General features: G+C 40.6%; 2 protein-coding genes across 3 annotated transcripts; both read left to right on the top strand.

Moving 5' to 3' along the window:
* The first annotated feature begins 1,204 nt into the window (after positions 1–1,204).
* On the top strand, positions 1,205–16,620 carry tie1 (tyrosine kinase with immunoglobulin-like and EGF-like domains 1). Of its 2 annotated transcripts, XM_018753842.2 has the most exons (23): positions 1,205–1,472; positions 2,964–3,254; positions 3,369–3,479; positions 3,645–3,800; positions 3,892–4,023; positions 4,139–4,279; positions 4,697–4,825; positions 4,930–5,075; positions 5,200–5,344; positions 7,464–7,622; positions 7,769–7,906; positions 8,213–8,497; positions 8,984–9,274; positions 9,389–9,582; positions 9,862–10,072; positions 11,244–11,354; positions 12,362–12,552; positions 13,082–13,195; positions 13,683–13,753; positions 14,360–14,400; positions 15,384–15,480; positions 15,745–15,844; positions 15,932–16,620. In XM_018753842.2, exons 1-23 carry the CDS (start codon positions 1,430–1,432, stop codon positions 16,001–16,003), a joined length of 3,369 nt encoding a protein of 1,122 aa, XP_018609358.1. In that variant the 5' UTR covers positions 1,205–1,429; the 3' UTR covers positions 16,004–16,620. The 2 variants fall into 2 exon arrangements, with proteins under 2 accessions (XP_018609358.1, XP_018609360.1); XM_018753844.2 differs by lacking the exon at positions 8,213–8,497.
* A 1,627-nt stretch (positions 16,621–18,247) lies between these two features.
* Positions 18,248–25,388, top strand: mpl (MPL proto-oncogene, thrombopoietin receptor). The gene is made up of 12 exons (XM_018754030.1): positions 18,248–18,374; positions 19,453–19,573; positions 20,090–20,259; positions 20,478–20,629; positions 21,069–21,225; positions 22,167–22,281; positions 22,398–22,549; positions 22,698–22,840; positions 23,024–23,183; positions 23,291–23,372; positions 24,592–24,679; positions 24,849–25,388. Exons 1-12 carry the CDS (start codon positions 18,263–18,265, stop codon positions 25,314–25,316), a joined length of 1,920 nt encoding a protein of 639 aa, XP_018609546.1. The 5' UTR covers positions 18,248–18,262; the 3' UTR covers positions 25,317–25,388.
* The last annotated feature ends 698 nt before the right edge of the window (positions 25,389–26,086 follow it).

The raw sequence follows: 26,086 nt of genomic DNA, 5'->3' as shown, positions 1-26,086 counted from the left end.
CACTCATCCATACATCATTGGAAGACACACACAGACAGGTGATCAGCACGTCTTTGGACTGTGGGGGGAAACCGGAGCATCCAGAGGAAACCCATGCAGACTCCACACAGACTGAGCGGGGATTGAACCCACATCCTCTCACACAAACAACAGCACTACTCGCTGTGCCACCATGCTGCCCCTGATCTGAAGCGTTTGTGATTTTGCGCACATGTTCATGTTGTGGTGTTTTAAAGGTAGTTTGGACGTGCGGAGCTTTTTAATTTCTCTGGGGAAACCCGGGCCGTGCTCTAACGACGAGCTTCACTCCATCTTCTCGTCTCAGCAGCCGTCCTAGCTCCTGCAAACTCACCCTGAGATGAAACACACTGAAAGCCTCTGTCTGTTTTTAAAAAAAACAGCCCTTTTAATGGTTAAACTTTGTTTTTCTACTTATTTCCAAGTCGCTTTGTTGCGCTGCCCACGGCCCCTCTAAGATTTCTCACAGAATAACGCAGTAAAGGAACACGGCTTTTCTTTAAGTAATGTAATCAGTTTAATATCCACTTTTAAGATTTTTCTCCCTTTTTGTACTGTTTTTGTGGCAATGTAAGAGGCACTGAAAGCCGCAAAGGAACCGCGTCGTACGAAGGAAGGAGCGAGACGTCGCATCAACAGCAGCGAATAAGCGCGCGCAAAGGAGGACCATTCAAATCGCTCGGGGACTTTTTACACCCGTTTTGTGACTCACAAGTGGTTACAGGCGGGGTTTGGGTCCAACACTTCTCTCCCGAACTATGAATCTCCCTCTTGCTCGAAACGGCACTTTTAAGGGGTGTGAAGATATTCGTTGTAAATCGGTTTATATTTTTATTTAACTGGACTGAGTGAGAGCGCTGGTACTATTGATCTTGCACGTACTGCACAAGCGGAAAGGGAATGTTTATTCACGTATTAAACGTAGAAAAGACAACATGTCCTTTTTTAAATAGATGGCATGGCGGACAATCTCTTGACAGTGCTTTTGAGCACATTTTTTTACACACGTACTGTACATTGTCACTCTCGTCATGTCTTTGCGAAGGCTGCGCGGGCGACGAGGTGCTAGGAAGTTGCAGTCCCACGGGAAGAGCGGCCCTGCCTGAGGGCTTCGCTCGCCTCGGTGGGTCTTTTTCCCGTCTGTGATGCTTTTCCTTCCTTTCCCACCCACAGTAATCAGCTCGCTGAGGACTGAGCGCTGGAATGACAGATTCTCTCCGCCGAGCCATTTACCGCGAGACTCGAGTGACGGAGATAAAGTGTAGCGGACGACAGAGGCGCGCGGGGGGATTTGATGGAAATGCGCAGTAAGGCGGCTCTCCAGGCTGCGCTGTGGGACTCGTTCTGACGGGGCAGCTGAGCCGGCAGCCACCTTTCTGGGACGCTTTGACTTTTTCAGAGGATCGCAGTCATGCTCGGGGCTCTTTATTTCCTCTTTCTCTTTACGGTGTCAGGTATGGTTGCAATTTTTATTGACCATCATTTTTATTTATTATTGGGCTTTTTTATTATTATTACTCTGTTATTAAACTTGTCATTCCAAAAAATGTAAAATATCAGCTGTACTTTCAAGAGTTTTTAATTTGCTTGAAAATAATAATAGCCAGCGCATTAATGATTAGATTACTTACCCTGATGCGCTTCAATCATTATACATTAATACATTTACACAGCTGTTGCCATTACTGATTACATTAAGTTACAAATTCGCAGCCTCTGTCTGTACGCTGGTCTCACTTTGACATGATAATTTGGAGGGTACATTTAGCTGACGATTTTCTCCAAACCAAAGGGACGTCGTCTTATAATTATTTACGCATATAGCTGGATACTTTTTTTATTGGAGCAGTTAAACGCCGCGGGGAGTTCAGTCGTGCCGCGGGTTTGACCGGCTCCTGCTCTGTAGTGGATCGGGGGTTCGAGTCCTTGAGGTCCCTTGCGATAGACTGGCATTCCGTCCTGGGTGTGTCCCCTTGTACCCCTTCCCTTGTTGCCGGGTTAGGCTCTGGTTCACTCACTGTGACCCTGCTTGGAAGAAGGGGTTTCAGACAGTGTGCTTGTGAGTCAGTTTAGGTCCCTGAGAGGTAAGCCTTGGTACTCTTACTCAGGGGTGCTGGAACTCAGACTCAAACCTCTACCTTCCTTAGGGTTCTACACTGCCAGCTGTTCCACTTACTGTTGTTGCAATGCAGTAAACTTGTAGGACAGATAGTCAGCATATAACCCTCAAGTTAAGTGAATATCACATAAGCCTGTGTTACCTCTTACAAAAAAATGAGGGTTGATCTGTACATATCACCCATGATCCATAGTTATTAGTGCTTCATGTTGTGAAAGCTTAATGGTCCGTATAATTTGCCTTTCGGCCTGTTGACGAATATTAAGTTTAAAACTAAGATGCTAAAACATGTTAAAGAAAACCACAGCTGTTGACTGAGGCTCCGTACAAATTTTAGGGGCCATATTTTAAATATTAATAATGTTCAAAACAGCAGTAGCACAGTAACACAGCGGGTAGCGCTGGGGCCTCACAGTTCCTCGGCTGTGGGTTCAGCCACGGGTTTCCTCCAGGTGCTCTATCTTCATCCCACAGTCTAAAAACACATGTTTTAGGTGAAATTGGTGACTCTGAATTGCCCTTTGTGTGTGTATTTCTGACTGAATGAATAAGTATGTAGTTGTCCTGCAATGGACTGGTATCCCATCCAGGGTGTATCCTAGTGGACTGTGCTTCTGGGATTGGCTTTGGACCACGGCAACCCTACACTGAGCAAGTGGTTGCTGATGATGCATGGATGGATGGATGGATGGATGGATGGATGGATGTTAAAAGTGGTAACACAGAACTCAAGAGGTCATTTCCCATTTTCTCTGTGTCTTCACTTAATGCTGCTGTGGGCCATTAAAAACCTGGTAACTGTGGTATTGTTCTTTGTGCTCACCAGGTGCACTTATGGACCTGACATTGCTTTCCAATAGTGAGACGTCTTTGCCCTCGGAATTCTACCTTATCTGCATATCTGGAGAACGTGAATCTCTTAACCTTGATATCAAGAAGGACAACAGTATCATACAACTGACAAACCGTCCCCAGTACAAAGTTGAGAGAACCAAAGTCCAGGAAATCAAGGCCACAGGCTTTGTTGGCTTGGGGAACGGAGGCATCTTCTACTGTGAGGCTATTCAAGGTCACAGGCAGATTACGACGGTGACTCTTATCAGTAACTTTGGCAAAGGTAATCACTTATATTTTTAGTGAAGAATGTGAGAATCCCAATATACAATGAGTCTGTCATCAACTGACTATTTTACACCATCAGTTTATTGGTCCTTTCACTTCGGTTTTCTAGAACACTTTGTCCCGAAGCACCTTACAGAAACAGTCAGCATAGGAGACACGGTGCATCTCATCATGTATGTCCTTGCCACACAAAGCAGAGATGTTACCTGGAAATTTAATGGTAAGTCATGTACAGAAGCTCTTCGTATACTTTCCTTAACTGATACTGAAATTTGGAGTGGCATTTTTCATGGAATTGATCCTTGGGTTATTCTAAAAATAATTGTTCTTGACCTCGTGACCACTGAGCATTTGGCTAATGTGTCATGTCATCCCATGTTGTCAGGAAACTACTACTACATGACTCACTGGGTTGATGTAATCAACAAAACAGCGGTCTTGACACTGGATAATGTGTTAAAGACACACGAAGGCATCTACAGCGCCAGCTATGTGGGTGACAGCCCACTTTACGGTGCCTATATGCGGCTCATTGTTAGAGGTATAGCTGCAGGGTGGTTTTTTTCACAAAAATGTTTTTAACGTTGTGTTGACTTTTATCAGGCACTGATGCATCTGTTTCTCGATGCCAGCTTGTAGACATAAGAAGTGGGGATCTGACTGCGATCAGGACTGTCCCGAGTGCCTGAATGGTGGCATCTGTCATGACAAGCAGGGGGACTGCATATGTCCACCAGGCTTCATGGGAATGCGTTGTGAGACTGGTGAGGAAATGCACATGGGGCAGGTTGCTACACAGGAAGAAGAGTGCAGACAAGAGTGCATGTAAAAGTTTTTTTTTTTGCCCTAAATCAGGACAATTTACTTTTTCTCTCCAAGCCTGTCGGGCAGGAATGTTTGGACGCAACTGTCAAGAGTCATGTCGATCATCAATGAACTGCTCAGGACTGTCCTTTTGTCTTGTGGATCCTTACGGCTGCTCCTGTGCCAGTGGATGGCATGGGCCTCGTTGTAACAAACGTGAGGCTCCTTCTTATTTACTTGTGTCCAAGAACAAATGAAAAACATATGTCCTGTATGTCCCAGATGTGCTGATATTATTAAAAAGTTAATAAAAATAAAGCTATTTAGCCAGCTTTGGTTATTTAGTAACTTATTTTGGTAGAATTTTATCTTGTGCTGACCTGAAAGAATATACATCCTCCACCGAACTGTTCATAAGCTTCCTAAGCTTATTCTAGACTCCCACAAGCACTTTTTTTTTAATGTGGTGACCTATGACAAGCAGAATTCTAGATGCAATTTTTAAATTTCAGCCTAAGCTTCACTTTATCAGAGTTTTGCATTTTAATAGTTTAAATGTTATCAATATTTGAAATTGATGCAATAAGGCAAATGGGGCTGGATCTTTATAGAGTTTCTTCTTCTCTCTGGTAGCCTGTGGTAAGGACATGTATGGAGCTGGCTGTCAATTACACTGCAAGTGCAAAAATGGAGGAGTTTGCAGCAGATTCAGTGGTTGCCAGTGTCCCACAGGCTGGCGTGGGCTGAACTGTGAGAAGTCAGGTAAAGTCGGGCTGAGCTCTTGGAACCTTTGTATTTTTGGTTGAGATGCATCAAAAACATAGTTTTAATCTGTATCATCTTCACCACCTCCTTTTCTGTGTTAGATCATCCACCACAGATTTTGGAAATGGCAAGCAGTTTAGAGTGGAATCTGAATTCCAGCCCTAAGATCATGTGCTCTGCCACTGGCAACCCCTTGCCTAGTCACACCACCATTCAGCTTCGAAAAGTGGACAGCGCAATCCTCCAGGTGAGAGGAAAGCGATTATGACCTCTTTCTGTATTACTATTTAAAAATGTTCAAACCATTGAAGGACTTCAGATGCTTTCCAGGTATATTTGAAGTAAGGGTTAACTTCTGGTAATTTTTTTAGGCAAAGCACACTACTATGGACTCTAATAAGAGTACGGCCCACTTTGAGATTGCACGTCTGTCTACTGATCATGGAGGATTGTGGGAATGCCGTGTTTCCACCAACGGGGGGCAGGACACACGCAAGTTCAACCTGACTGTTAAAGGTAACTTTATATGTTGAATATATGTGAGATGTAATGGCATAAGTGGTTAGCAATGAGTTACATTTACTCTGTGACCTGTACTTGAGTGAATTTCTGGAGAAATTCTACTTTCCAGAGAATTTTTTTGGCATGAATGCTTTTCACGTTTGCTTAATTTTGTTTGTAAAGAAAGTGTATAGTTTTACCCCTTTATGTTTCTGTTATCCTCTTCTTATTCCCCAGTAAATGTCTTAACTTTCTCTGCTGAAAGCGAATCGTCACACTGTGACCCATTAGTGACGTGCCCTCCCTTAAATCTGATGTATTCTGTGGACTTCATTGGCCATTATTGGTTATCAGTCACAGTTTCATCCTACATTAACATTTATTAATTTTTCAAAATGCTGACACATGTATCGAAGCACAGATTATTGAAGCTCAGATTTTTTTTGTTTGATACCACCCTTTTGGGGGTTCAGTGGTGTGGTGGCACAGTGGCGCAGCAGGTTTGACCTGTGCCTGTTTTCTGGTGGGTCTGAGGTTCGGGTCCTGCTTGGGGTGCCCTGTGACAGACTGGCATCCTGTCCGGGGTGTGTCCCCTCCCCCTCCAGCCTTGTGCCCTCTGTTTCTGGGTTAGGGTCCAGCTTGCTACGACCCCACTTAGGACAAGCAGCTTCACTCAATGTGTGTGTATACCACCATTTTTGCAGGCACATATTACACAGGTATCTTGCCATAGAACTAGATGATCATGACAGATACTGTGATATAAATTTATATAAATTTATGTAGCTGTTAGGAAGTCTGGAGAGAAATGTGTCCAGAGAATGTACGGAGAGGGTTTTAAAGCCATTCTTGAATTTAGAAAGGGATTCAGCAGTTCTGATGGAGCTCATTCTACCACACTGGAGCTAAAACTGTGAACTTATGGAGTATCTTATTTGAACCCCTTGTAATTGGGACCGTTGAGCGGCCAGAGCCAGAGGAGTACATGCTAGGGAATTATCAGGTCATGTAGGTACTTGGGCGCTGATAACTCAACCATCTTGTAGGCCATAACCATAGTCTTGATCTTGATACAGGCAGCCATAGCTAACGCCTTTATCCAAACCATTTTACAATTGTTCCCTCATTTATTATAACAAGCTGGAGCAGTACAGCTGTGGTGGGATGTGAATCAATCACCTTTAAGTTACTAGTTATTACCCCTAACCATTATTCTTTCGACTACCTGATGGCTAAGGAACATCACGTCTTATCATGAACTATCACATTCCACTTGAGCAGTGTATTAGTACCATAAAGGGTTAAAATTTCTTTGCACAATGAGACCAGTTCGAGTTTAGTTTGAGCTGGGTTTGAGCTGCATTGATTAAAAACCTGATAAATTGACAAGGAGGGGAAATATATTTAACTATAAGCTCAAAAGGAAGTATGATTTTTTTTTATGCCTCATACTGTGAGAGCTAAATTTGATAAGACTAAAGCCTAATTGTTTTTGAACTGAATTATTTGGTGAGTTGCTCTTTTTTTAGTCATCCAAATGTGTGGAAGATACTACAGAAATTCTAATTTTTCATGTGTCTAAGAAAAATAAACAGTAAGCTAAATTTTATTTAAATACACTTACTTTTGTTAACTGCTTGTCCTGGTCAGTGTCACAGTGGTGCAGAGCATGTCCTGGAATCACTAAGTCTGAGTGTAGTAATATGTCTGTAGCCAGTTCTCTGTCTGCTGGTTTTAAGAATTTGCAGTAAATAAAAAGCACATTCTCAGGCTGCTGCATTATGTTAAAGCACCCAACATGGCTAGTGGTTTCACAGCTTGAAAGGCCTAATTAAAGTCAACACAACTTGACTCTCGAGTAGGTTTTTCAACCTGATACTTGTACATTTTTGGGTATTTGAATATTTTTTAGAGTAACAGTAGCTTTACTAACCCACCTCACTCTATTAGTTGATCTTATTGCATCTCACTGTTGATCTTGCTGAGCTTTTGTACCACTGCTTCATTCAGAACATTGTAAATAAGGTCAGTTGTATGCTAGTTAAAAAAAATGCACATACTGCAGGTCTACAGGATCATGTCTGCAGTCAAATGATTTAGCTCACAGTGTAACTATTTGCATTGGCTTTCTTAGTGCCTCCATGTCCTACAAGTCCTCCAAAACTACTGGAGAAGAGGAGTAAACAGCTGGTGGTCAAGCCTGTTGATACCTACAAGGGTGATGGACCCATTATCTCCACCAAACTCTTGTACAAACCCATGGAAACTGGCGATTCCTGGTCATCCATCATAGGTAATTTCTCAAAAGGGCATGACCTTCTTAGGTTAATGGTTTTAATAATGAGTACTTTGGTATGCACAGTTTCAATATAGATATCTCACGGTAAAATCATATCTACATTCATTGTCTCATGAGATTCTGTATGTGTGACACTTCAGTTTATAGCACAGAGCCCATTACTTTGATGAACCTAAAACCATCAACCAGGTACCTGGTGCGGGTCCAGCTGACACGTCCTGGAGAAGGTGGAGAGGGAGATGTTGGACCTGAGGCGATCATGGAAACAGACTGTCCAGGTGGGTATCTGAAAGATGGCATCCATTTTCCTTGTAATCTATTAACCTGTCCTTTATCTGTGTCTTGATTTCAGCATCCTTATACAGCAAAAATGAAACCACACCTCAGTCAGGTAGTAAAGTCTACTGGTCAGTGTAGTGACAACTTTGGGATGACTTTTAGGTAACCTTCCTGCAGTGGAACACATGGAACTGTACCAGATTCAGTCAAGGGCCGTTGTAGAGTTGGTGGGATGAGGTCTAGTCGAACAGGGGATGAGCAGAGGTCACCAGTGAGGAGTCTGACTGAGTGTTCTGTGTTGCTAGAGCCCACGGTGAGGCCGGAGATTGATTCCAGCTCATTGGAAGGCCGTAACATCACAGTCAGGTGGTTGTTGCCCGAGGGCCCAGGCCCCGCCAGTAGGTTTTTAGTTGAGCTCAACGGACCCTCTGGGGAAAAGCTGGCAGAGGAAACCACCTTTCTCAGTGTGCTCTCCACCAAGTTCTACAACCTGGAGTACAACCGTGACTACCAAGTGGTCGTCAGGCTAGTCAACTGTGGCAGCCTCGGGCAGGCCTCAAAACCCCTCCCCATCCGAATCAACAGCCAGGGTAACTTTCCCTATTCAACCAGTAGATGTCTCTCATGACCTGCGTCCCCCATGAACCTTCAGTCTCAGTAGTGCATATGGACTTATAAGTGCACTTTGGAAAGCTGTACTTTTAAAATGTTGTTTCCACATTCTCATGAATACTGGTCATGTCTATGTAGGAGCCATACCCCTCCAGTAGGCAAAACTGTCAAAAAAGTGCTACCTGCATATGGTAGTGTTCTGCTTTTGAAACTTCACTGATGATCATTGCAATGTACACGTGCCGCTTTGCAGTAAAAACTAATCCTCCCTGTGTTTTCCTAATGTCTTGCTTTTTATAGTATACGAAATATTTGACAAAGTAAACAATAGACAAAAGGCCCCGGGAAATTCCATCCCTTGGCACAACAAAGGGTTGCTCTCCTATTTTTTTTGTACTAAGTTCTGTAATATGTTTAAGCTTGCACGCATGTTATAACGCTGAAGGTGGTCTTTCTTCTCGCAGGGCCATCGGCTCCACGTAATGTGCATGCCAGTACACTGTCCTTCAATGCAGTGCGCCTAAGGTGGCAGCCTCCCGAGGATCCCAATGGTGGAGTTGTTAAGTATATAATTGAGTACCAGCCTGTGGGCCAAGGAAGTCTGCATCCATGGGTTGACACAGATGATGGCAACAAGACCACCAAGGATGTCACAATGCTCAATAGCAGTACACAGTACCAGTTCCGTGTGCGGGCCTTCTCCAAAGTACCGGGCGAGTGGAGTATATTTGTTCAGGCCTGGACACAGGGAGATGGTGAGGATTGCTGTCAAGCTGTGTGGTCAAGCCACAAACCTTTCAAAGGATAATCTGCACTCATCTGCTTTTACGTGACTCTTCCTTAGGCTGTTCTTTCTTATTGTTCTGCAGGTCATCCCAACTTCACCCCAACATCACAGGGTTGGGGAAAGCCACAAGGCACTGACAGCCACCAGCTGCTTGTGGCCATTGTGGGCTCTGTGAGTGTCACTTGTGTGACCATCCTGCTTGCTTTGTTGGGCCTTTTCTGCATACGCAAAGCCATGGTCAACCGTCGGCGGACCTTCACCTACCAATCCGGATCTGTACGTGGATCGTGCTTATTGTCATTAGACTCCGTCACCTTGGTTTTTGTTTTCAGTCCAAATAGCCACATCACCTTTGCTGAATACAAAGTGAAACAAGCTATTTTATCATCTTGATGCTTCAATGTGCTTTTCAGTAGCATTAATTCTGCCAGTAGTGGTGTGCCACACAAAATTATCAGAAAATCCACATGGTCTGTGTGTACTTTGACAGACGGTGGCACAGATCATTTTTCAAATGCAGAAAAAAATTAATATTGCAAATGCCTGGTCAATCAGGGGGAAGAGACCATCCTCCAGTTCAACTCTGGGACACTGACACTCACTCGGCGGCCCAAACCCCAGCCTGAACCTCTCACCTACCCCATTCTGGAGTGGGAGGACATCAAATTTGAGGATGTCATCGGTGAGGGGAACTTTGGACAGGTCATAAAAGCCATGATCAAAAAAGACGGCAACAAAATTAGTGCTGCTATTAAGATGTTGAAAGGTAAGTCTGAAATGGTATAATTTTTGTTGGTCTTGAAACGAGCCAGTTAGAAGAGAAGATCAATGACTACATAATTATTTATTAGTATTTTATGTAAAGTTTTGAATTATGTGATTATTCCTGTGATCAGTCAGTGACTGTGATTATCAATCAATGTTTTTCATGTCATGTGGCACATAAGTGATTAATCCATTAGTGATGTGTTTGACTATCAATAATACTCTCACAGTTTTGCAGGCTGTTTTATAAATTTGTTTGGACAGTGCCATATATGTTTATTAGCAAGAAGGAATAAAGGGATCAGTTCCCAATAAGTCGCATCACTACAACCCTTATAGCAGGAGAAAGTGTTAGCAGTGTTTTGGACAAATAGTTGTGCTATTAACTGAATCGTTACCCTTTGACATTGAACAAAATCTGAAAAGTTATAACAACCTAAAAAGAGACTGTACACAGTGCATTTTTACCAATTTTACAGCTTTTCTTTATGCATACTTACTGTACTAAAGTGAAATAAAATTTAAATGCAAAATATAATTAAGGTAGTAAGCTATCAGTATAACCAATGACTGTTGTAGCTGATTAAGGCAACAACATCCTTGTTTTAAAAGGCAGCCTAAACTTTGGTAGAAAGAACAGTATTCTTGTTTGTAAATAATGGATTTCTTCAGTCCAAACACACCGTTAAACCGCTAACATAATTTTATTTACAATTGTTACATTAAAACAATCACAGAGAAGTTTTTGTGCATCTAATGTTTAAGTTCTAAGATGAGTCTTTTAATGGATTGTGAAAATTCTCATTTTCAGCATTGTAACTGCATGTAATTCATTACATTCTGACCCACACGCAGTGCTGCTTGAAAGTATGTGAACCCTTTGCGTCCGTTCGTTTTGTCGTGTTCGTTTTACAACGAAATGATTATCTAATCTAATGCAAAAATAAGTGAACCCCAAGTTACATTGGTTAAACCAAACAGGTAAGTAGAATCAGATTTAAGATGAAATATTAAGATTTAAACTTTAGTTTGTTTTAATATTTTATACAATAATAATGACTATCCCTACAAGGTTCACATACTTTCAAGATGCATTGTATTCCCTATCGTGTCAGTAATGAGAAAATAACCCACTTGACGTGTTATACCTTGTTATGGCTCTTGTCTTGTAGAATTTGCATCAGAGAATGACCATAGAGACTTTGCAGGAGAGCTAGAGGTGCTTTGTAAGTTGGGTCAACATCCCAACATCATCAACCTGATTGGAGCTTGTGAGAATAGGGGTGAGTGTCTTGATCTGGTCTCTTTTAGCGAGTTTGTCGTGTGAGCTCTTTCTTCAGTTTTGTTTGAGAAATGTGTATTTTAAGAGCATAATCATGTAGTCCTAACAATGTAGCATGTTTTGTAGCAAATATAACTGGTGAAGAGGGGGTGTGGTGGCGCGGTGACGCGGCGGCCTAGCCGGGTCCCGCTCTCTGGCGGGTCTGGGGTTCGAGTGCTACTTGGGGTGCCCTGTGACAAACTGGCATCCCATCCTGGGTGTGTCCCCTCCCCCTCCAGCCTTGCGCCCTGTGTTGCCAGGTTGAGCTCCGGTTTGCCACGACTCTACTTGGGACAAGCGGTTTCAGACAGTGTGTGTGTATAACTGGTGAATTTTATATTTGGGATATATTGAGGTTAATTGTCACAAATATTGTAGTTGTCCCCTGGAGGTGGACTTGCCATTTTTTTTTTTAGATGGTCAATAGTTTATTTATAATGAATGGTGAAAGTCACCCAATAAACAATTTTTTCATAAAATTTATGTGAATTTTAATTGAAACCTTCAGTTGTAACTTTATTAAGCCCTGTATTGTTTTAGAAGAATATCATTCTGATTCAAAATGCAAGTATTGTTCACATCTTAAGGTGGCTGAAGCCGCTGGTCCCGAGCGGGGTCACAGTGAGCCGGAGCCTAACCCGGCAACACAGGGCATAAGGCTGGAGGGGGAGGGGAAACACCCAGGACAGGGCGCCAGTCCATCACAAGGCACCCCAAGCAGGACTTCGACCCTAGACCTGCTAGAGAGCAGGACCCAGTAAAACACGCTGTGCCCCCGTGCCCCCTTTGTATTTATATGGAATATTTTGCAGAGAAGAGTATATCATAGAAGAAGCTGTGGCCTCATTTTTAGATATACATGTGTCTAATTGTAGTAATTATAACTGTAATTTATTCATGAATTCTGTACTGAAAATGGAACAACAGACAACCGTGCCGTTGTCAACATAACGTCGGACTTGTGTGCAGGGTACCTCTACATTGCCATCGAGTATGCCCCCTATGGGAACCTACTGGATTTCCTGAGAAAAAGCAGGGTCTTAGAGACCGACCCTGCTTTTGCCAAGGAGCACTGCACTGCCTCCACCTTGACCTCCCAACAGCTGCTCCAGTTTGCAGTTGATGTGGCAACAGGCATGCATTATCTCAGTGAAAAACAGGTACCTGCTATTAAGGCTTCATGTTTACAAAGTGATGTCTGTTTCCAGAATTTGAAAAAAAAAAACTGTAGGACATGTGAAAAATGGTATTTAGTTTTTTGCCATCTTAAATTAATGTTCATTAATGTCAAAAGTGCACTTTCTAAGGAGTTTTTGTTTATGAAAACAGCAGATGATCATTATGATCATGATTTTGAATCTAGTAAAAAATGTGACCTCAATACAGTATACCTTCGCAGTCAAATGAAAAGGTTCTGTGGTGTGTGAATGAAACCAATCGGAATAGTATACAACTCCAAATTCATGGAACGTTTCCCAGTACAAGGAAAATATCATCTTTCTAAGCAGTTACTATTCTTAATAATACCTTTCATACTGGCTATTTCAGAAGTCATTTGAATTTAAAAAATATTGTATACATCTCTCTTTATTCAGAATTATTTTATTTACAGTATGCATACTATGTAATCACTGACACGGTGTGGATCATGATGACTTGTATGTTCCCTCTTCGCACTCCCTTTTCTAGTTTATTCACAGGGACTTGGCAGCACGAAATGTGCTAGTGGGAGAGAATCTGGTCGCGAAAATTGCAGATTTCGGCCTGTCCAGGGGGGAAGAGGTATATGTGAAAAAAACCATGGTAGGTGTTGTCAAACTGTATGGACAGTTATGCACTGTTAGAATCACTAGCACAAACCCACAAACCACAGGTGTGAGTTGTAAACAATGAGGATGCAAATTGAATTTATGCCATTCCACACTCTTGTTGGGGTGTCCTTTGCTGCCATCTGTCAGCTCAGCAGGTAAACACAGGTGGCTTTGTCTGTTCTACTGACAGAAGTTTAGAAAATAAAATAAGTGTTTTTAAAATACTTCATAAATAATTCTTGGAGAAAATGTTTCTACCTTTAAAAATTTGTATTTGGCAAATCCTAACCCGAGATGCAAGTACAGAACAATTTGGTTAATTGTCTCGGTTCTTGTTTATTATTACAGTGATAAATTGCATTAATTATTGGGTGCAAAACTAGTAATTTGTCATAAATAATCATAATGTCCATGTACTGTATCAAAAACATCGGATGCGCGCTTGCAGAAACCTCAGAATTTTTTGGTACTTCTTGTAGGGAAGGTTACCTGTACGGTGGATGGCAATTGAATCATTAAACTACAGTGTCTACACCACAAAAAGTGATGTGTAAGTATAACTTTAGGCTAAGAATTCACTTTAAATTGCAATTCAAGGATAATATGTGGGGATCCAGCAGTGGTAAAGAGGCAGATGATGCTTTGCAGTCACAATTCTGCACAGTCCAATTAAGCAGATTATTGCAGGGTACTGATAACTGCATGTAGAGGGGCAGATAACATTGACCCAGGAAGCTAAGGAAAAAATGCAGTGACTGCTACCAACACTATTTTTATACACCGAAGAACACTGCGTTCTTAATTTTGAAAATAAAAGGAAGTTGGCAGCATCTCTGGAAGAACTTGCTGTTGTGAGTTTTGTAGCTGGGCCTCTCTCAGAATTTGAGAGATAACACAAAGCCTCGGCTCAGCGGCCGTTACTTGTTGTTTCCTTGAAAACAAGAGTGTGCTAATAATCCATTATTAAAAAATTGTACAGCTGTCTAAAGGCTCTGGCCAGTATAATTTGAAACTTTTTTTAAGCAGTTGGCCAAAATTAATTGAAAGACTGCAAACCTACATTTAAATTTCCATTGACGGGATTCTTCTTACCACAAGCAGCACGTTCCTTGTATGTTTAGCAGTGAGAATGTTTCTTATCCTCTTTATTTTTCAGGTGGTCTTTTGGAGTTCTTATGTGGGAGATTGTAAGTCTAGGTAAATAATTATACAGCTTTCGACTTTTATTTGTTCTTTTGGTAATTTCAAATATTGATTTCTCTAAGCTCCTGAACATTCCTTTTTGGATGAGGATTTATAACGTCTCTTAAGGCTTGACATCGCAGTTTTTACTACAGCTTTGTCACCATATACACCACAAAAAAAGGGCCTGTGGAAAGGAGTTGAAAGGAAATCAATATTTAAATGGTCTGAAAGACTTTCTAATTCTCTGGATCAGGAATATAACTCTTTTTTTTGGCATATTCATCAGTTTTCACATTTAACCATTTCTTTTGCCATTAGGTGATACTGTATCTCTTGCTGAATTTATTGACCCTGTCACAGCATTTTAAGGCTTACAAAACATACATTTGTTAATATGATACAAGTTTTAATCCTTTATAGCTTGGCTTTCACTAAAACAGTTCAGTCTCGGTAGTCTTCCTGTGGGTGAAATTAATAGTGATATTATGAACAAGTAAAATTGTTCCTGATGATTTTCAGTGATGGAAAAAAAATTAAGTGAAACCTTTCCATCTAACTTGTTGATTGCTGGTATTCACTTTGTATCACTGAAGATCAGTCATTGTTAACAACCCCGATACTGATGAGTGCTTGAATGAAGTCATTTGAGCAAACTTTGTATTTTAACCTTTTAATTAAGGAAAATTGGTTTTTTATTGCCAATTTCATGCTTCCTCATTCTACCTTTTTTCAGCAGGACTCAAAATTCTGTCTCCAACCCAGGATTTAGAATGTTTCAGTTATGATTTTTGCAGCTCTTACTAAACAATTCATGCAGCCTCATTTGTAATCTGTATTTCTGTAATATTCACCTGTATTTTAAAGCATCACACCACACTGTGGACCTGTTTTTCCTGCATATCATTTCATTTGTCTAACTCCATGTGACTTGAATATGTTCTACAGTCTCCACACTTTGACAGCCCTTTAGTAATGCCCACCTTCTCTTCCCTGAGGTGGAACCCCATATTGCGGGATGACCTGTGCCGAGCTTTATGAAAAGCTGCCTCAGGGGTACAGAATGGAGAAGCCACGGAACTGTGATGACGAGGTGTAAGTACTCAAAATTCGTGCTACCCTATATGTACATCCCTATAACACGTGTTCTGCAAATTTCTGCCGGTTGGACAGCGGACCCCAATGGATCCCGTTTGCTGTCTGAGAAAAACTAACTGTAGAGCACATGATTTGTTGCAAGTTCTGAGAGTCTGTAGGTCAAGTTATAGCTTGCTGGAAGAAGAAGCAGGGCTCACTGCAGGGCCTGCTACCTGTAGCAATTGTTGATCATCTGGAAAAGACTCCTATCTCTATTTGAAGGTATGAATTGATGAGGCAGTGCTGGAGGGATCGGCCACATGAAAGACCCCCTTTCTCCCAGATCTGCCTGCAGCTCAACAGAATGCAAGAGGCCAGGAAGGTAGGGAATTCACTTATTTGTGGATTGGCCTTAGTCACATAGGTTTTGCCCTAAGAATTGCCTGAAAGCTCCAGTGTCTCCCCACAGGCATATGTAAACATGGCTCTCTTCGAGAACTTCACCTACGCTGGAATCGATGCTACTGCAGAAGAAGCCTGACTAACAGCCTCAGCAGACTGCTGTGGCCGTACCGGCTCTCACCGTTACTGCCTTTTCCCAGAAGTCTGCTCACACCACAGGATTAAAGACGTAGCATGGACACAGAACTGATAGCGAAGAGGCTGTGAAAGCACCCTGAAAGGGCCTGATAGGACCTCGGATTCGATGGAGCATGCCTTGGCTGTCATAGAGAAAGTATCTCTGGCTCTGTGAGTTACACAATAGTTTATGCCCACAGGTAAGTGAATGGGAGACTGATAAATGCTGTTTTATATCTGTGGTGTCCAGCTTTTAGAACACTGTTTTAATTCCTTGGGCTTTTGTTTTTCTTTTTTGTCACGAAAACATGCAAAGTGCAAATCACAGTCACTGAACTGAGATGGTAAAATAAGGTGTTTCATTGTGATATGTACATAAGTATATTTTCAGTGATTCATAACTGAATAATGTACATGAAACTGGCTTTGGGTGCTTATATGAAGTTTTTATAACTCTCTAAGGCACTTATTTAGGTTAGTCATTAGTCTGACCCAATCTTGTATGTACTGTGTAAATGAACTTGCTTTCATTGACAGCACTGAATTATACCTGTTAATTTAGCTTCTCTTCATGTTTTATTTTGTCAACATACAAATTGTGTATTCTGTAATTAAATAAAATGTCTCTGTGATGACTTGACCTTTTGCTCAGAGCAGTGGTGTAATTTACAGTTAAATGTTACACAGAAACTGCAGTACGTCATTAATACCGTTGACATGTAGTCTGTAAAAAGTATTTTAATGCATGCATGCAATCCATCCATGCAGCAGATTTTTAGAATAATCTGTCTCTTTTCACATTCATGTAGCTCCTGCCAGCCTCTTGTTCACATCACATATTATGATGGTCCCTGAAATCATTAGTGTTGACTTGTGATGACAAAATCAGGTAGTGCACAGTTCACCTAGAGCATCCGTATATGTATTGTTGCTGTGTTCTGCTAGCAACTGATCATGCCTATCTTTCTGATACAGCTTATTGGTCCATCGCTTGAGAAACAGAATTGTTTGTCAAAGAAACAAAAATGAAACACAAAACATTTTGAGGACTTTTCTCACTTTGCTGCCCAGCATTAGGGCCAGACCACGTGTCAAGCGCTCGGTGTTTTGCGGTCTGCAGAGGCCTGACCCCTTCCCTGCTGCAGCTCACTGATCTGTCAGGAGATTTCCTTCAACACCAAGCCACAGACTGAGCGCTGTCACGCAGACACAGGGGCCCAGTGCCAGCTTCCTGAGTCTCACTGCCACACTCACAGGGAGGTGCACAAGAGGCCACCCTTTTCACTTACCGCAATCTAATTGGCTGCAGCTTTTTTTTCGTCTTTTCTGGAGCTCGGGTTCCCCATGTTCGGCATTTCATTCTTAAGACCTGTTTTATAATTGTCCTGAAACTGTAGTTGCATACAGCCTTACAAAGATATTAGATTTCCCCACAAAATAAATGTCACCAGCGCAGATCCTAAATCGTAAGCAACCTATCCCTGAAAGTGTTAGTGTTGCTTCTTTGAAGATATGTAAGATCAAGAGAAACTGTCTGGCATGATAGAAGACTCTGTAAAGCTGTATGTTAGTGATACTCAACATTTTTCCTGTTGATTTTCAAGTCAGTTGTATGGGCATTTCTTGGTGATCCTTGCACACTTTGCGTCTCCAGATGAGTCATTCTGTTCCTTACCTTCAAAGATCCATCTTCAGAAGTATAGTTTAAACATTCTCATAACTTTAACCTCATGAGAAAACGTAAACTAATGTATCACTGTGGGAGTGTCGCCAACTATCGCCAACATGGCAACATAGACATTACAACTACAGTATTACAACATGGGCATTACTACTAGACATAGTTTCATCACTACGGTTCACGACTAGAGTTTAGCTACCCTAAGCAACTGTTGGTGGGATGGGGTTTGAACACTTGCAACTCAGAGAGCTCTTAAGAGGGACAGCTTTGATGGCTTTTTTTCATACAAACATTTGTTTCACATGTGTCAGAGCGCTCAAGTCGTAAGCAGGGCCCCTGTGGAAGCACTGGCCCCAATCCACAAAACGCACACTTCCTGCACCACTGGTTCTTGTCAAAAAAGAGTCTTAATTTGTTTCTAAGCTCCCCCCAATACACACCTCCTCTCTCCAAAGCCTGCCCACCCCCACAATGGCACAGACACAGTGAAGACAAAAGATAGCCAGAGTAGTGATGGAACAGAGCACACCTGTGCATGACATGGATCTCCGACTCTTCAGCTACATACTGAGCACCTGGACCCAGGTCCAGATCTGGAGTGGAGTGGCGTTCGGATGTCAGCCTAATTTAGCAGTCTGCCTTTCAGAGAAAGGTAAGATTACATTTACATTTACATTTATTCATTTAGCAGATGCTTTTGTCCAAAGCGACATACATCTCAGCAAAAGTACAATTTGCATAGCCAGTTCATTATGTTAACTACTCTGAAATAAAAACTTGCTTAATAAAGGTTAAAAACTAATGCTTGAAGAGAGTTTTTAATTAAAAAGAAATTAGACTGCGAACCACACACAGTCAGTGTTTTACAAATAAACAGGAAATGTTTACATAATATACCACAACTCAAATGTAAAAAAACCCAAGTATAGTTATATGAGCCAAAAGCGAGATAAAAAAGACAAAATATTACTGTTCTGGGTATTTTTATAATCTAATAATGATGATGATGATGATGATGATGATGATCAAGCAGCAAAACTAATGTCTTGTTAATTGTTAATACATACAGCTTGCTGTTTTTGGAAAATAAAGATATAACAACCTGATTATTTTTGACTATCAGTCTGAAATGTATTCATCTGTTTTAGAATCAGAATCAGAATCAGAACGAGCTTTATTGCCAAGTATATTCACACATACAAGGAATTTGTCTTGGTGACAGAAACTTCCACAGCACAAACAGAATGACAGTGACAAGACAGATGAGAAGATAGAATATGTGAATAAAGGACAAAAAAATATATAAAAATATAAAGTACCCAATATACAAAAATAGTCACTAGACATTATATGTATATACAGGTATGTTCTATATAAATAACTTTACAATCATTACACAATTTCATGTGATAATGCGAAAAACACATTAGATGTACGTCGCTTTGGAGGAAAGCGTCTGCCAAATAAATTAATGTGAATGTACTGTGTAATAAATATTTGAGTGACAGACTGTTAAATTTGTATATGCAGGTAATTACTAAAAAGTCAGTTATTGGTTGTAAAATAAAATCAAGTACAGAAAAAGTATGCCACGATTATCTTGTTTCTGTGAAGCTGTAAGAAATACATATGAATGTTATGTAAAAATGTAATGGTACATAGAATAATTGCCAGGGGATTTGCTTTTCTGACAACCATAACATTACTATTACTTATTATTGTCTTGGCAGATATTTCCCTCTTTGATGCTGATGAAAATCCAAAGTGCTTTACTCGCACAATGAAAGACTTCACTTGTTTTTGGGAGGCATCCAACGAAAAATCATACGACTTCTTTTACAAAAATGATATGTAAGTCCAATGTTGCAATTTCTGACATGACTATTGGTTATGGATTTAAGAAATCTATGAAAATTTAAAAGCATACGAATGAAAGAATAAACACATTACTAGATGAAAATTAGACATTTTGAGCAGCAAAAAACAACATATAAAAACTATATGAAAATCGGTATATTTGTCTAATAGATCATGCCAAAATATTAAATAATCAAAAATCTTTAAGGTCTGTAGTGCTTTTTTAAGTTTAAGTCAAGTGGCTTTGGTGGCTGTTCTTGGGTGTTTATCTTTAAAACACCATAATGTTCTGGGCTAACTGTTTCAAGAAAGTGTGAAACAACTCCACAAGCCTTTAGGTTGCAAGACAGTCTATGACGGCAGTAACAAATATTGGGGGTTGTTTCTCTATTATTAAATGCAGGAAATTTTGAAATGAAGTGCATGCAACTTGATGTCTCAGAAGATGAGGTGCTATAAACTGAGTAGAAAGTCCAGTATTCTTCATATCAGGCTTTTTCCTCTTTTCAGTGAAAAGAAGTGTAGTCTCACACAGCAGAAACTGGAGAATAGAAGGTTCCTCCACATCTGCTCCTTACCCCCCTCAGATGTCTACCTCTATGATTCCACAAACATCAGAGTGGTGGAGGGGGGCACCAACAACACTGTCTATAGCCGCAGTGCTAACGTCGAGGACTTGGGTTGGTGTGCCAGAGGATCAGCTGAACCTACTGATAGCAAATTGTTGCTTCTTCTACGTCAATAAGAATCACCACTATCTTACTTCTGCTTTCTCCTGAGAGTAGTCAACTATTCAACACTGTTAATGTTGGACCTAAAATCTTCAGCTGCAGAATAATGCTAGCGATACAATTACGTACTGTGACAAAGCTGTCTGTTTTATTTGCCTCTTTTTCAGTTTTGTTGGATCCCCCAACAAATGTCTCTCTGCACTTAAGTGAGGAGCCAGGGGAGCTTCTAGTGACCTGGTGTGCACCTTCAGTCTTGAGGACTGATATGCAGTATGAGATACAATACTTTTCTCAGAGTATGATGGAAAGAATAAAACTGGTAAGAGCCACATAGTCCCTCCCATATCCTTCATCTGATATTGCTGCCTTTGCTTTGGCAACCAAAGAAGCACTTTGGTTAAAACTATTATCTTCTTATGATACATTTTATGTACATCAGATTCTGACTCCAGCATAAGTAGTTCAATTCATCTCATGGCGACCGTTTACATGACTTTTATGGTAAGAAGGGTTATTGAAGTAGTTTATCATTGCCTTCTTATAAACACCAATTTGGATTCTCAACGTTGGCAGAACATGTAAATTCCATATACACTGAGCTGGAATCGCAACTGCACCTGAATGTGCAGGTGAGGCACCATAATGGGCCTCAGGCATTCAGAATTACCTGCTTTACCATTATACTAGACTTACAGTCTCTACATACGTATAGATAAAATCCCTGAATCTGTCCATGGTTTGTGGCTTGTGTCTCTAAGATAAAGCATTCAAGATCATCAGCCTACAAGCTGGACTTCTTACACCCAGGAGAAGTGTGCCATGTCCAGATGAGAGTCATGCCTGGTGGCTACAGTTTGAAGGGACATTGGAGTGAGTGGTCATCCCCAGCCTCAGCCATGGTGCCACAGTGGGCAGGTATATTTATTTAAATGCTTCAAATGAACACAGCTGATCTTTTCATCCAACTGATTTGTATCACATACTGTGCTTCATCCAGTAATAACCCGAGTTTGGATTACAGATAAAGTTTTGCAACCACACAAAAGCATGGCAGGGTTTTAAGAACTGTCCCTAGTGAACACTTCTAAGCATAGGTGAAGGTATCAGTAGGTTCTCGAAGTTCGTGGACATCTCCATAGCTGAGAAATTTGCCCCATTGATACAGAAGTCATGAAAAAAACGTAACAGTAAGTGAGCATAAAAAATTAAAGCTAACAACAGTGAATAAATCACAAATCATAAATAATAATTGTTTAACACCTTGATATATTTCAAAGTGCCATTGTCTTCAAAAGATTTTAACTTATGCAATACAGCACCATGACTTTCAGTTGCAAGAGATATAAGAGTTTACAATGCAACAACCAACAAAACATATTTACCTTCCTGTTCAATGTATATCTGCAACAACCAGCTAATACAAAATGAAATCTAAACTCTGATTGTAATGTAAAGAAATGCTGAATATTTTTCCCTAACCTTACATGTTAAAGAGATTCCTCTTTGGTCACTGCTTGTTAGTATTGTTGTTTGGGATTAGATTGCTATCCCTGTCCATGTCCTCATAGTAGACTGAGACCTGGGTCCTATATACTGAATACAGTCATTTTGAATTCTTGTGATTAAAAATTCCTTGGTCTATGATCCAGTTTGACAAGCCATAGGAGAAGCCATATTATGGCCACATGCTTATACGATGTTTTATAAAATGAATTTGATTACTTTTCTTCAGCTGTCAAACAAAAGCGTTTGGTGTGTTATCTCTCTTGTTGGATTTGACATTGGACCTGTCAAGTTTTTGAGCAGATAAAAGCAAAACAAATTACAAAACCAATCAATTAACTTTTCATTTATAGCGGATATTGATCTGCTGTGCCATACTTCAGACCTGAGAAATGTTCAGTGCCGATGGAACAAAAGAAGAGATGGAGAAGAGCCCAGCTACACCCTCTTCTACAAGTTCAGTCACAGGTAGCAGTTAACAGAACACAGGCCCGAGCCAAGTATCATGTGGCAGACATTTCTCCTCCTCTCTAAGCAAAGACAAGTGTTCTGCGGTGACAGCTCTGTTTTGTTTTTTGCAACAGCCACTCCTGGCAGGAGTGCATTCCAACAGAGTCTGCCAACCAATGCATCTTCTACGGAGAACAGTCCAGCAGCATAAGGGTGAACCTGAGAACTGGCCCAGGACCACACAGTTGCAGCTTCTTTTCTGATTCCTTCACCATGAACAACTGCAGTAAGTAGAAGCACATTGCAGCGTCACAGAAAGGATTTTGCAGTGATCATGCATCAAGTTGCAATACAGTTTCCTAGGAAAGAAACTGATACTCAAGGTCTGACATCTAGCAGTTTCTATAAAGATTTTTTCCTCTTTGTAAAACCAGTCAAAACCGAGCCTCCGAGTAAACTGCACTGGCAGGGCGAAGGAGCTCGGGTTCACCTATTGTGGGAACCACCTCGGTGCAACCTCTCCACACACCTTATTTATCAGCTCCGCTACAGTTCCTGGGGTGAATCTGGGTGGAAGGTGAGCAGACAGCACAGCGGCTGCAGTCAACATGAAATGTGGTGGCCCATGCACAGCTTGCACGACATAATGTTTTAAATAATGTGATATAGATAGAAGTCTGCGTCTAATGTTGTGATTTGACCATTAGCTTCTTGTACTATGTGCCCATTTGTACTAATCCATCTACTTTTCAATTTCTAGTTAGTTACCTTGCAAAGTTCAAAGACATGGACGAGTCTAGATCTGCAAGCAGGTGTTCAGTACTCAGTCCAGATACAGGCCAAGCCCAATGGTTCCATCTACAATGGATTCTGGAGTGACTGGTCCAACTCAACCATCGTCCACGTGCCCACCGGCACAGGTAAATCAGCAAAAGCGTGTTTAGACCTCAGCACTCTTCATCAGTTCATGACTGTTGTGATCTCAAAATAATTCAGATTTTTTGTGTTTTGTCCTTAATTTTTGCAGGAAACCTGGTTGCTGCAGGCATTCCTTTTATATTACTTTTTATAGCTGTTTTGATGATCGCTTCTTTCTCAAAGTATGCCAGGTATCCACTGTGACCATTAACAACACATCTATTCCTCACACAACAGAGTTAATAATGAAAAAAAAATATTTCAGAACTACAAATGTTGCTTAAGATTAAATACCAAAATAAACATTATTTCATGTATGATAATAACACAAAGATATTTTATAATATTTGTGTCAAGAATGCTATTTCTAGCAAGACTTTTAACATTGTATTTCCAGTCCTTTATTCACAAGATCGTTGCCTGTGTTTCACTCTGCAAAGCATGGGGATATTTCAGTATTAAAAGTAACATGTATCTTAACTGAGAAATGTTTGATGTTGGAAAATCGTAATCTGATCATGAATTTTAGTCTTTTTTCAGTGGGAATTCATGTTATTAAACCTGTTTATAGTTAAAAAATTGTGTTATTATCTACATATTTAGAGATTATTTCTAAAAGGTAGCATTAAAGGACAAGTGGTGTCATTCTTTGGACTGTCCTCTTCCAATCAGAAGGTCTCAGTTCAAATCCTGTTCTTTCTGTAGTATTCTTTACTAAAGTATTTACTCTAAGATGCGCCACCATGCTGTATAAATAGGTAAATAATTGTAAATCAACTAAATGAATAGTAATAATAATAATGACAGTATTGTTATCCAGGCAATAACAGTATTACTAGTATCAATTATGATTTAGATTTACTTAGTGAATTTGAAAGAAGTACAATGTACTGCAGTAGTTGATTTTGTTATGGAAGAAGAGTAACTCTTAATTAACTGAAAGAATTTCTGTATTTGTTCAGTGCCTATATTAAAAGAGTCCAGCCACCAATATTTGAACCTTACTTTTCTACTACTTCTCATTTTTTCCTGAGAAATTTGGAGGTTAACACACTAGGTTAAGCCAGAAAATAGCCAGATTGACACCACTGAAGAACAACAAAAAAATCTTAATTGGTTTGAGACAATAAATGGATATTTCTGTCCAAAAATGTCAATTAAAGTGTCTGAGATAAGTCATACAAAAAAAATACGTTGTGGGAGTACAATGGCCACATAATGAGCAAAAATTTCATTGTACTGAGTAGTAAGATGACTATGAAAAAGAGCATGTATGTTCATTAGTCATTATATCAGATTTTTGTCTCGTGAAGCATTCAGATGAAGTGTTAACATGCAAATCATACTGTTAATATAATAAACAATTAAAATGTCTTGTATTTACTCAGTTTTACTGTCTTTGCCTGCCAGAAAAGTTAAGCAGCTTTTGTGGCCTCCAGTCCCAAACCTTCAGAAGGTGCTGGAAGGTTTCCTGACAGACATCAGTCGGCAGTACCAAGTAATTGAAATTGGTATTTTTTAATAACTACAGCTGTTTATTAACACAAAACTTTAACAAAGACCATGGAGACATTCCATATTAGTCTTGACATATTTTTTTTTTCCTTTTGCGAACTCACTGTTTCAAACAGAAATTTTCAGCATATGGTTTCTTCTTATTCCTGCAGAGCAGCCCAATCACCATAAAGCAGTGTTATGAGGACATCCCTGCCTCGGTGGTGGAGATTGTGTCTGGCACAGAGGTCCTGGGTAGTGGCAAAGCCCACAAGGAGGGGGTCCTTGCACTTTTTCCAAACCCAGAGCTGGAGGCCAAGCTGGCAGAGGAGTATGCCATGGAGGCCTATTCAGACTATGTCACCCTGAACACCCAGAATGTATTCCCATGCCTGCGGAGCAATGAATATGTGCCTGGGGATGGGAGGTCGCTGAGTGCAGGGCCGGAAGTGCTGCAGAGAGGCTTCCTCTGTTCCTGTGACACATCACAGAACCTCCTCCTGCCTTCTACTGAAATACTGAACCACTCATACCTTCTTCTGGCAGAGCCAGCAGAAGACCTTGCCTTTAAGGATTCCAGGGGACTGAGCAGCAGGTACACCAACCTGGAGCACCCAGCACTGCATACGTCTGCAGACTGACTCACAGGTCATGATATTTGATTGGGCTGTTATGATGTTTTGATCTACACAGTACATCTATTACCAGTTAAAAAGCTCCACATTATCACTGTGAAAAATGCTTAAAACACAATGCATTTGAAAAATCTGCTTTTATAAGTCATACAGACTATATACACATGTATATATGTTTTTATTGTTATATTTTTATTACATCTTACATTTTTACAGTATATTGTAAAATCAGGTCTTGAGCTTTGGTTTTCATGGACATCTACCGTAACAACGACAGTCAATGTCACTCCTCCACTCAGTCTCAGACTAGGTGCCACTTACAAAATCATTTAGAATTACTGACAACATCATAACATGGGATGGTTGACTGACTGAGAGGTCAGGAAAGTGGCCTAACATGCAGTGACTTGAACATACGGGCAATCGTGACACTGTGACAGGGCACATCACATGGATCTGCTGGAGGTGACACCATGTGTTACTGTCTGAAAAAATGTTATCGTAGTGATGGGCTTCTGTATGGTTGGGAGTGTATGCAAGAAAAATATTGGAGTTAATATATACTCTTTTGAGGTATCACATCATTCCAGTCTGAAGATCAAACCAAACACTTTTAAACAGGCAGCTTACTTTGCATTGCAGTTACATTTATTTAATTCCTTTTATATGTTTGTTGTAAAAATAAGATGTCCTTGAATGTCCTGGGGGTATTGAAGGCTTCTGAGGTCAGTCATGTTTAATTGGGCATTTGTAAATCATTCTTAAGCAACCTTTAA

Source organism: Scleropages formosus, chromosome 9 (assembly GCF_900964775.1).
Source record: "Scleropages formosus chromosome 9, fSclFor1.1, whole genome shotgun sequence".
NCBI lineage: Eukaryota > Metazoa > Chordata > Actinopteri > Osteoglossiformes > Osteoglossidae > Scleropages > Scleropages formosus.
Note: the sequence above shows the minus strand (reverse complement) of the source record. Positions and strands in the feature narration are given on the sequence as shown.